This window comes from Macaca thibetana, chromosome 8 (assembly GCF_024542745.1).
Source record: "Macaca thibetana thibetana isolate TM-01 chromosome 8, ASM2454274v1, whole genome shotgun sequence".
NCBI lineage: Eukaryota > Metazoa > Chordata > Mammalia > Primates > Cercopithecidae > Macaca > Macaca thibetana.
The window spans coordinates 46,334,928-46,347,386 of record NC_065585.1 but is presented as its reverse complement, the minus strand read 5'-3'; the positions used below and the strand labels follow the sequence as shown (position 1 = coordinate 46,347,386).

Genomic DNA, 12,459 nt, shown 5'->3' with positions numbered 1-12,459 from the left:
TTGTTTCTTTAAGGCAAGGTCTCACTTTGTCATCCAGGCTGGAGTGCAGGTGGCACAATCACAGCTCACTGAAACCTGCCACTGCTGGGCTCAAGCAATCCTCCCACCTCAGCCCCACAAAGTGCTGAGATTACAAGGCATGCACCACCGCAGTAGGCCCTCTTTATCTTTTGGATGTCTAAAATTTTGTAATAAAAAAGAATAAAAAGATGGCATATAATCAAATGGATACCATGTTATGAATTCAGTGAAATATCTCAGGCTAGAAAGTACTCAGAAAACATACTTGATGAGGTAGGCTTTGAAGGAAGAATAAAACATAGATTATTCTTCAGGCAAAAAGTAACACAAACTTTTCTAAAGGAAAAGTGTGAATAAAGGCAAAGCTGGGAGTACCCACAGCCTATAACATAAATAAAGAACAGTGGGGGCCAGGCACGGTGGTTCACGCCTGTAATCCCAGCACTTTGGGTGGCAGAGGCAGGTGGATCACCTAATGTCTGGAGTTGGAGACCAGCCTGGCCAACATGGCTAAACCCTGTCTCTACTAAAACACAGAAATGAGCTGGGCATGGTGGCGCCCACCTGTAATCCCAGCTACTCAGGAGGCTAAGGGACGAGAATTGCTTGAACCAGGATGGTGAAGGTTGCAGTGAGCCGACATTGCACCACTCCATCTCAAAACAAAACAAATAAAACAAAACAAAATAGTTTTGAAAACCACTGGACTAAAGTGCCCAGCTAGAAGGTACTGCTGCAATTCAAAAGTGAGGGTCATAAAACCATGGAATGGGTTTTATGGGGTAGTACTCTTGAGAAAGAAAAGAGAAAAAATCCACCAACTTTTCAATAGAAAATTTGATAGGCTCTAGTGACAAACTAGATGGGTTAATGAAAGAGTAAGACCTACCTCAAAAAATGAAAAATGCCAACTGAGCAGCAGCTTCTAGTCATACCCGAACATCAACAACATCGATAAGGCCATGTAAAAGTCAGCACTAAGGAAGTGTTATTCAAGGCAGAAAAGCAAAATGGCACTTTTATAGGCATTATGAGCAGAATAAGCAAGAGAGACCAGGAGATTACAGAAAAAAGAGGACCACTACATCATGGAATAAGAAAGAGAGTTTCGAAAAGAGCCATCACTGTATACAATGAGAGGGTGCACAGCCTTTGTAGCCAATCAGATGCAGAATTCTGGCACCTTCTCTACTTGATCAAGTTATTTAGCCTCTTTGAGCCTCATATAATAAAGAAAACATAAGTTAACAACTAACACTGTTGAACACATAGGGGCTTCGAATATATTGGTCAAATTTTATTTCTTAAGCTCAGTTGTGATACATAAATATTTATTAAATTAGTCCCCATTATCTTTTGTTGTTTTTGTTTTGTTTTTGTTTTTGTTTGAGACAGGGTCTTACTCTGTCCCAAGTGCTTTACATATCACCTCATTTAATCCTCACAATACATTTCCACAGATGGAAAAATTAAACTTAGAACTAGCATAATAAGTAGCAGTGCCAGGATTACTATTTCTTAGGATTTAAATAATGTATATTTAAATTTCCTGGCAAACAGGATGACCTCAAAACGAGTAGCTATATTTCATTATTAGGAGATAATAATCAATAGGGACAAAACTGCCAGTAATTCCTGTCATAGCCTTCCATGTGGCAAACTCCCTCAACATCCTCATCTATAAATTAGGATTAATGCCTATAATCCAACCTACTACATAGGGTTGCTGTGAGGATTAAATATTATGAATACGAAAATTCTTAAAATGTTGAGACATTCAAATATAAGGGATTGCTGTCACATACCTTTTGCCTTTTCAAAATGCCTTTGTGGCATTTTTGTTCACTACTTCAAAATAAGACTCTCTGAATAAGCTAAAAATAAGTATGTTAAATGTGCAACCACCACTTTGAAAAGTATAAATCACCACAGAATTACCGCCTACACCTGCCCCTGACTCCTCCAGGTTCTCTAATGTCTCTACAAGGGCAAGGATTCTCTTACACCTATAATGAAACTCTGATAACTTACAGTACAGCTAATCAATAGAGAGCTGCACTTCAATTCAGTTGCTCCAACGGCCTATTGTGTTTTCTCAGAAGTGCTCCTTCCAGTTCTTCCAGAAAAGAAAAAAGTGCCCAATTCTCTTATATTGTATTAAAACGGTGCCCAGTGAGTAGAATGCAGGTAACTTACGAAATGCTAGAAAATAATCTATCAGTTGACTTACTCAAGGGCTCTGACAGCAGGTCCCTTTTGGAAACTCCTTCACGACTCCCCCCTTTTTTCACCTGAACAGATGGCTTCCAGGCCTCAAGGTTCACTTGTCTAGTCATACAATTCACAATAGCCCCTAAAGTTCCTACCTTTTCAATTATCCTACGTTCTTGAACACACCTTTCATCTAAAGATCTCCAGCTGTCAAAGCAAACGATCTCTTTAATCTTCACAACAGCACTATCTGAGAGATTACTATCCTTATTTTATAAGTTAAAAATGAAAGACTGAGTAAATGTTTTAGCAACATCAGACAATTCGTTAACTCATTCTTGGGGAGAGAGGAATGCATATTATGAACTTCTGTCAATGGACAACCTAGATTTGGCTTCCTAACATCATCGCAAATATTAGCTCAAACACATCCCACTCTTGTATGCACACATTTCCAACACAGGTATCAAAGATTAAATATAAACCATTAATAACAGTAAATACCATACCAAAGCAGCACTATTTTTACACGCAAATCTATATTGGGAGAGAGGGTTCTAATTTAAACTTCCCACTGTCTTGAATCCATAAATACTTTTGAACTTGAGGGGTTAGGCGGAGGAACACCTGTCAGAGCAGCACATCCACAATGTTTTACAGACTGTGTAGCTATTAATATTTAATTCCTTAAGCCGTAAGCAAACCACCTTCTCAAAAAAAACAAAAGGCAGTATTATGCAGAACATTTGACAAGAAAGTCTACGTGGTTGTAAGAAGACCAATAATTCCCTGGTTTTAAGTCTCCCAGACTTTGTGAACTTGCTACGAGGGATCACCCCACCCGCCCCGGGAGGTCAGGCCGCAGGGAGCCCGGCGCTGCCCACCCGACTTTCCACGCGCCAGGCCCGCCGGCCGCAGGGGAGGCTCCGGCTCCCACTCCCCTCAGGCCCCCTCGCCCCGTAGACGGACTCGGCGGGACACTCGGACCCGCCTCCCGACCTCGGCGCGCCCGGCTCAGGGCCCGGCGGGCAGGGAGAGGGTCGCAGCAGGGCCTGGCCTAGCCACCCCCGCCCCGCGGCCGCCGGCGCCGCTTCCCTCCTTCTTCCCGCTCCCCGATTCGTTACCTCTTAGGCGCCGGCGGCTGCTCCATGGTGGCCGGGGGCAGAGAGAGGGACCTGGTGGACTGCGAAGGCCGAAAGGAGGAAAGGAGACCGGGCACCGGCTGGCCGAGCCTAAGGAACCACAGAGGGAAACTCTGGGAACTCGGACCAACTTTCCCGTAACTCCGCGGCGGATCTCCCTCCCGCTTCAGAGCGCTGCTCCTACCGCCCCGCCCCCGGCCGCCGGTCGCCTGCCTCCGGCAGCGGCCCAGAGAAAGTGGGCGGAGCCGGGCGCCGCGGCTGGGGGCGGAGCCTGCCGCGGCCTGGGCTGGCGGGCGGGGCTGGTGCCGCGGCGGGTGGGCGGGGCTGGGGACGAAGGCCGGGCTGACCGCAGAGCCCCGTGACCGGGAAAAGGAGGAGGTTCCGCTAGAGCGAGGGGGCGAGGCCGGAGCCGCTCTAGCCTGGGGAAGGGCGAGTCCCTCCGAGCTGGCCCAGTGCTCCGCCCCTCGCTTGCCCTCGATACGGTTTGCCCTGATCCAATTTGACTCATTTCTTTGGCTTTCCCAACGATACATCCAAACATCGTGTGAATCCGTTTGAAGTATTACTTTCTAACTGCCCACGCTTCCCTCTCTAGTTCTGTTTATAATTATCGGTTATGTTTTTCCCCCAGCCATTTGGCATGTGTAGGCCGCAGTACTAGGGATACTTCTGGAAATTCTTGTTTGATTTTTATTGTAGACAAGCTCCTCGCTACATTTCACAATAATTACATCTAATTACGGAGAAAATAATTAATGCAGTGAGATCTCTCGGTGCACCAAATTCAGTTGCACTGGGTCCTTGCAGCTGTCCCATTGGGTAACCTGGCAAGCCTGTCACAAATTATGGTGCCAAGAAGAATACTCAAGAAAAGTGTGCTTGGTTCCCTCTTTGGTCCTCTCCCCTAACCTGATCCCAGTAGTCCTCATCCCATTGTAATTTGACCACTGCATGCATCCATATTGTGGGTATACTTTTAACCTTAAATTCCATGTATAGATACCTTTCACATAACAATATACAGCTGCTACATGAGTTTACCTGTTTTTGTCAGAAATTGTCAAGATGGGCCGGGCGCAGTGGCTCATGCCTGTAATCCCAACACTTTGGGAGGCCAAGGCGGGCGCATCACTTGTGCTCAGGAGTTCAAGACCATCCTGGCCAACATGGTGAAACCTCGTCTCTACTAAAAATACAAAAGTTAGCCGGGCGTGGCGATGCGCCTGTACTCCCAGCTACTTGGGAGGCTGAGGCAAGAGAATCACTTGAACCCGGGAGGCAGAGGTTGCAGTGATCCGGAATCGCGCCACTGCACTCCAGCCTGGGTGACAGAGCAGACCTTGTCTCAAAAAAGAAAAAGAAAGAAAGAAATTGTCAAGATGTAGAGTTATAAGAATTTTCTTGGAGGTTAGAACAATAAATATGAAGATAATGCTAAATAAAGGAAATGAATTTGAAGAGAATGTTGAATAATGTGAATATTTGCCCAGATTAAACTTGACTGTTAGCAGCTAATACAAGTTTAGTTTAGTCCTCTTGTTGCATTAAGTTTCACTATGTAATAAACTTACATTATTTATTTTCAAACCATTATATTCTTCCCCAAATTTAGTTATTTTAAGGCCATTCATTTTTGAAACTCAAATTCTGAGAACAAGAAAAAGGGTTTTTTTGTTTTGTTTGTTTGAGACAGGTTCTCACTGTCCCCCAGTCTGGAGTGCAGTGGTGTGATCATGCCTCTCTGCAGCCTCAACCTCCTGGGTTCAAGCAGTCTTCCCAACTCTGCCTCCCAAGTAGCTGGGACTACAATGCCCGGCTACAAAATTTTATACTTGTTTGCATTTATTAAAGATCCACAGTCTGACTGTTCAGAAATAACAGGACAACAACAATTTTAAAACCTAATATTTAAAATGTTAAACCTGAGAAGAATCTTTGAAATTACCCCACTCTAACCCCCTAACTCTCATCTTCACTTCCATGGCATACTCCCATCTTTTTTCTCTTTTCTTTTTCCACTCTTGTTGCCCAGACTTGAGTGCAATGCCGTGATCTCGGCTCACTGCAACCTCCGCCTCCCTGGTTCAAGAGATTCTCCTGCCTCAGCCTCCCTAGTAGCTGGGATTACAGGCACCCACCACCATGCCCAGCTAATTTTTTGTATTTTTTAGTAGAGTCAGGGTATCACTATATTGGCCAAGCTGGTCTTGAACTCTTGACCTCAGGCAATTCACCCACCTTAGCCACCCAAAGTGCTAAGATTACAGGCATGAGCCACCGTGCCAGGCTCACTCCCATCTTTTTGTGTTTCATCAGAGAAACCTCTTGAGGAAGGCTGGGCGAGGTGGCTCACACCTTCAACCCCAACACTTTGGGAATCTAAGGCAGGCAGATAGCTTGAGCCCAGGAGTTCGAAAACAGCCTGGGAAACATGGTGAAACCCCATCTCTACAAAAAAAAAAAAATACAAAAAAGTAGCTGAGCATGGTGGTATGCACCTGTAGTCCCAGCTACTAGGGAGGCCAAGGTAGGAGGATTGCCTGAGCCCAGGAGGCCAAGACTTCAGTGATCCATGATCAAGCCACTGTACTCCAGTCTGAGCAATAGAGTGAGACCCTGTTTCAATAATGAGAGAGAGAGAGAGGAAGGAAGGAAGGAAGGAAGGAAGGAAGGAAGGAAGGAAGGAAGGAAGGAAGGAAGGAAGGAAGACAGACAGAAAGAAAGAAAATAAATGATCTCTGAATTGTTTTATCAACTGTAATCTCCAGGGAGCCTTTCCCAGTCAAACCACCAGCACCATCACCCACTATCTGTCACATTTAAGTTGTGAAAGAGATACCCGTCTTGTATATATGTCCATAGCAGCCTATGTTGGCTTTTCTATGAAACTTTTCACACTATATTGAAGCTCTGTTGTTAGACTGTCATCCCAACCCAACTATGAGTTGATTGAAAGTTGAGCCATATCTTTATTCTCTATACCTTGCATAGCAAGTGCCTGATACATCGTAAGGGCACTGGGCTAGATAGCTTCCTTTTGGTCCTGCAGATTCATTCTCCATCCTTTTCCATCTGCTCTCTGCTCTGAGAGCTAACATGTATGGCTGACATCAGAAGCCCCTTGGCTTATGGTTGGGTCCGACGATAGACCCAGCAAAAGATCATCTGAGGGAGAAAGGAGGGTGAGGTCAGACTATTGGATGCCCTGGTTCCCTTCCTGTGAGGTGACCTAGGGCTAGCTGTGTTCCAGAGAATCATAGCTCTTTGCAAGGCAAATTACTCTACCTATTATCCCTCCTTCCCCTTGACCCTTTGGGCCTAAGTGTCATGGCTGCTCTCCTATTCCCTGGGTTTCTTCTCTATGTCCTGTGTTCCCCAACCTCAATCCTCAACTGATGCTTTGTAAATTAAACTCCTTCAATTGACCCTAATTTGATTGTACCTTCTAAAGGGCTTACGATCCTGACTCATACACCCATAAAGAATTGTGGAAGGAGGAGGAATACTATCAGAAAATAAATTTCTGAGGTCTTTCCTCAACTTGAAAAGGGAGAAGGCTAATAATTATCATACAACTCCAACAGGATCGGACACTTGGCCTCCATTTTCTTATTAAACCCTTAAAACAACCTTGTGAAGTAGTTACTTCCATTTTATATGTGAGAAAACTGAGGTTCAAAAGTGTGAAAGGGCCGGGCGCGGTGGCTCAAGCCTGTAATCCCAGCACTTTGGGAGGCCGAGGCGGGTGGATCACGAGGTCAGGAGATCGAGACTATCCTGGCTAACATGGTGAAACCCCGTCTCTACTAAAAACACAAAAAACTAGCCGGGCGTGGTGGCGGGCGCCTGTAGTCTCAGCTACTTGGGAGGCTGAGGCGGGAGAATGGCATGAACCCGGGAGGCGGAGCTTGCAGTGAGCCGAGATCACGCCACTGCACTCCAGCCTGGGAGACACAGCGAGACTCCGTCTCAAAAAAAAAAAAAAAAAAAAAAAAAAGTGTGAAAGGAGTTACCTTAGGATAAACAGAATGTCTGTGTTCTAATCCAGGCCTTTATGACTCCAAAGCTGGGCCTCATTCCACTGTAGATCAGTCAACAAATATTTATTGAGCACTTAAGTATGCCAGGCACTGTTCTAGGTGTTGGAGATTCATCAGTAAAGAGACGAGATGACAAATAGACAAAAATCCCTGCCTTCAGGGGGTTTACATTCTGGTTGGGGAAACATAATAAGATAAAAAAAAGTACCTAATGGGTCATGTTAGAGATTGAAAACTGGTAAGGAAGAAACATGAAATGGAAAAAGGGAATATAAAGTGGAGGGGAAGAGGCCAGATGCAGTGGCTCACACCTATAATCCCAGCACTTTGGGAGGCCAAGGTGGGCAGATCACTTGAGGTCAGGAGTTTGAGACCAGCTTGGCCAACATGGTGAAACCCCGTCTCTACTAAAAAAATAACAAAAATTAGCCGGGTGTGGTGGTGGACACCTGTAGTCCCAGCTACTTGGGAGGTCAAGGCAGGAGAATTGCATGAACCCAGGAGGTGGAGGTTGCAGTGAGCCAAGATAGAGCCATTGCACCCCAGCCTGGGCAACAGAGCAAAACTCTGCCTCAAAAAAAATAAATAAATAAATAAAAATAAAGTGGAGGGGAAGTGATGAATTTCAGGTAGGATGGCAAAGGAAGGCCTCAATGAGAGAGTGACTAAGGAAGTGGAGACCAGAGCCATGCAGACAGCCTGACTGTGAGGCCAAGGGAATGTTAGAATGTGAGGCCAAGGGAACAATAAGCGCTAAGGCCCAGAGGCAGGAGTGTGCCTGGTGTGTTGTGTGTTACTGAATAAAAGGAATTGTTTTTCTCCTGAATTATTCAGAAGAAGAAAAAAAAATGCCTCAAGCTTCTATTTTACTTTGTCTGTGGAAAACCAACCTGAAGATTCCAGGAGGAAAGCATAGAAGTCATCATTCAAACTGCAAATAAGAACATGAACAATGAAAGCTGCAGGAACATTTGAGATACAGATAGGGGTCACCCAGCTTCACTTAACTGTGAAAGTAAGGTAATCGGCCAGGCACGGTGGCTCACGCCTGTAATCCCAGCACTTTGGGAGGCCGGGGTGGGTAGATCACGAGGTCAGGAGATCAAGACCATCCTGGCTAACACCGTGAAAACCCGTCTCTACTAAAAATACAAAACAATTAGCTGAGTGTGGTGGTGGGAGCCTGTAGTCCCAGCTACTTGGGAGGCTGAGGCAGGAGAATGACGTGAACCCGGAAGGCAGAGCTTGCAGTGAGCCGAGATTGCACCACTGTACTCCAGCCTGGGTGATGGGGCAAGACTCCATCTCAAAAAAAAAAAAAAAAAAAAAAAAAAAAAAAAGGAAAGTAAGGTAATCCGTTTCTGCTTCCATCAGCTCCATTTGGAATCGAGATTAAAGATACACTTTAATTATACTAGCAAACAGCTGATTACAATTCTCAGTTGAGTGCTCTAAGAGAAATGGGAGAGAAATTTGCAATTTGAGATCCAGTTCCTTTGAATAACAAAAAGCACATTCTTTGTAACTGAATCCGTACACCACCATGTTTAAAATATCAAGACAGAAAAAAAGTAAAAAAAATTTTCCTTGTCATACTAGTTGCAGCTATTCATTGAAACTACAACTTTGTATTTCTCTTAGGCTGGAGTGCAGTGGCACAATGAAAGCCCACTACAACCTTGAACTCCTAGACTCAAGGAATCCTCCTGCCTCAGCCTCCCAAGTAGCCGGGACTAGAGGCATCCACCACCATGCCCAGCTAAGTTTACTTTTGAGTTTTGTAGAGACAGGGGTCTCACTATGTTACCCAGACTGGTCTCGAACTCCTGGTCTCAAGTAATCCTCCCACCTTAGCTTCCCAAAGCGCTGGGATTGTAGGTATGAGCCACCATGCCCAGCCTCATTTTTATATTTGTTGGAAAAATAATATCAATTAACAAATGTTAATTAATCTTTTTTTTTTTTTTTTTTTTTTTTGAGACGGAGTCTTGCTCTGCTGCCCAGGCTGGGGTGCAGTGGCCGGATCTCAGCTCACTGCAAGCTCCGCCTCCCAGGTTTATGCCATTCTCCTGCCTCAGCCTCCCGAGTAGCTGGGACTACAGGCGCCCGCCACCTCACCCGGCTACTTTTTTGTATTTTTTAGTAGAGACGGGGTTTCACCGTGTTAGCCAGGATGGTCTCGATCTCCTGACCTCGTGATCCGCCCGTCTCGGCCTCCCAAAGTGCTGGGATTACAGGCTTGAGCCATCGCGCCCGGCCATGTTAATTAATTTTTCTGCTATAATAAGGAAGAGTTTGGGGAAGAGAGAAATCTCTAATCAAATATATTGTGTAGGTTTTTATTTGCAGGAAAATTTAGAAATGTTTTCCTTCAAGAGGTAACTTCACAAAACATTTTCTCTTGATCTGTTTGTCTTTTCTAACTCAGTTTTATGGTTAGTTTGAAACTAGCATGTTGCATTTGAATTTAACCACTGTCCTCCTTTATCGTAACAATCTTAAACTATTATTTAACTTGTTTCTCAGACCACACTGCGAGCCTCTTGGGAATAAGGACAGTATCTTCTTCCTATTTGTCATGTCAGGAGTCTATCATAACTATTAGCTACAAGTAACAACTCAAAACGATTTTTAAAACAAGAAGCCTAGAAGGAGGTGTTTCTAGGTTTGAATAATTCTTCAATTTACTTCCATTTCTTGTTGTCAACTTAAGAATCACAAGGTTTAGGCCGGGCGCGGTGGCTCAAGCCTGTAATCCCAGCACTTTGGGAGGCCGAGACGGGCGGATCACGAGGTCAGGAGATCGAGACCATCCTGGCTAACACGGTGAAACCCCGTCTCTACTAAAAAAAAAAATACAAAAAACTAGCCAGGCGAGGTGGCGGGCGCCTGTAGTCCCAGCTACTCGGGAGGCTGAGGCAGGAGAATGGCGTAAACCCGGGAGGTGGAGCTTGCAGTGAGCTGAGATCCGGCCACTGCACTCCAGCCTGGGCGACAAAGCAGACTCCGTCCCAAAAAAAAAAAAAAAAAAAAAAAAAGAATCACAAGATTCACAAATTTTGAGTGGAGAGCTTTATTTCTTATAAAAGGTTGCAGCCTGCAGGCTGGCCATCCCACAATCTGGGAAGCATAGCCTCTGTCAGAAACTGGAAGCAGGCATTTTAAAGAAGGAAGAATGAGACGGATTGGCTAAGTGTACATATTCAATAGGTTATAGTGCCTCTCCTTTGTGACTACGTATATTCACAAAGGGAGACACTCATATGCACAATAAGCAAACATGCATATTACCCATGTACACTTTCGGGTGGAGACTTCAATTTACATGCACTAAAATTAAGCTGTATACTTCAAAAGGTGAAACTGAAAACACAGAGGCATCCTGTGTGCATCCTCTGTAAATCAGCCACAACCAGTCCATGGTGGTCACTTACCAGAAAGGAATGCTGGTCAGTTGTGTTGTTAAAACCACAAAAAAAAGGAGTCCAGCAAGTCTTTCGAAAGGACTAGTTCCTGTTTGACTCTTAGGAAAGAAAGTCTAAAGGCAATTAGCAAGGGAAGAAGTATAATGAGGTATGTCTGACCGCCTATCCTGTCATGGCTGGGAACTTAGTTTTTAAGGTTTTTCTGGGGTCCCCTTGGCCAAGGGGAGTCCATTCAGTTGGCTGTGGGGCCTAGGATTTAATTTCTATTTCTCACTCCTCTGCTGTGCACAGCAGACCTAGTTGTCTCCTCAAACTATCTCCCTACCTTCAAAGGACCAAGATGGCCACCAATGTTCCAGGCCTTACATGGAGACATGACAATGCCCAGCACCAGAAGAGAATTATTTATTTCTGAATACAACTTTTATAAGATGGTAGGAAAAGTCTATTCCAGAAGTCCCTCTGCAGACTTTCCTACATGTTCTATTGGCTAGAAATGTGTCACAGACATGTTGATGAAAAATGCCAAACTGTGTAAAATATTTGAAGAGGTTTATTCTGAGCCAAATGTATGAACAATGACCTCAGGAGGTCCTGAGAATATGTGCCCAAAGTGGTTGGGTTACGCTTGATTTTATACACTTTAGAGAGACAGAAACTACAAGCAAAAATATAAATCAATATATGTAAGGTTTACATTGGTTTGGCCTGGAAAGGCATCTCAAAGTTGGGGGGTGCAGGGGGAAGGTTCCAGGTCATAGGAGGATCCAAAGATTTTCTGATTGACAATTGGTTGAAAGAGTTAAGTTTTGCCTAAAGAGTTCAAGTCAGCAGAAAGGAAGTCTTGTAGTTAAAATAAGGGGGGTTATGGGAGCCAAGGTTCATGTTATGTAGATAGAGCCTCCAGGTAGCTGACTTCAAAGGGAATAGATGGTAAATGTCTCTTATCAGACATTTACCAGTTAAATCTCTCCTGGATCAGGAAAAGATATGGAAAGGGAAGAGGATTCTCTAGAGAAAGTAAATTTTTTCCACAAGAGACAGCTTTGCAGGGCCATTCCAAAACATCTCAAAGAAATATAGTTGGGGGTAAAAATACTTTGATTGCCTTTAGGGCCTGTTATTTGTCATGCGATATGACCAGAGGCAGTTTGGAGTTGGTATCTTATTGCTATAAAGAGTCTATTCTGTCAGTCTGAGGATTGCTATTTTAATATTAACACTGGTCAGTTGTGCCTAAACTCTACTTCCTTCATAACCTGAACTAGTTTTTCAGGTTTCTTTGGAATCCCTTGGCCAAGAGTGGGTCCATTTAGTCAGTTGGGGGGGCTTAGATTTTATTTTTGGTTTATAGCCCCATCTCTGACAAAGAAAAGGGGATAGCCAAAACCTATTAAAACCGTTTGTGTGATTCACCCCATGGAGGTGGGCTTAGAGCTGAGGCTGGGACTAGACTTCCCTGAAGCTTATGGCAAAGAGAACCATGCAGAGAAGAACTGAGAAAAGAAAAAAACCTTTATCTGAGGGATGTGAGTCTTTAAAAATTATCAGGCCCAGTGAGACAGCAATCACATTCTACTCCCCTGCAAACACCTGTTTAGCTATGTATTCATTTCTTAA

General features: G+C 44.4%; 1 protein-coding gene across 5 annotated transcripts in view; it reads right to left on the bottom strand.

Moving 5' to 3' along the window:
• Window positions 1-3,605, bottom strand: part of STK3 (serine/threonine kinase 3) — a 332,138-nt gene extending 328,533 nt beyond the window's left edge. For 4 of the 5 annotated variants that reach the window (XM_050801203.1, XM_050801204.1, XM_050801205.1 and 1 more), the window contains exon 1: window positions 3,357-3,605. In XM_050801203.1, coding sequence (XP_050657160.1) covers window positions 3,357-3,382 — 26 coding nt within the window. In that variant the 5' untranslated portion in view covers window positions 3,383-3,605. The remainder of the gene's footprint in view (window positions 1-3,356) is intronic. The other variant, XM_050801202.1, reaches the window with a different exon arrangement.
• Window positions 3,606-12,459: the final 8,854 nt, after the last annotated feature.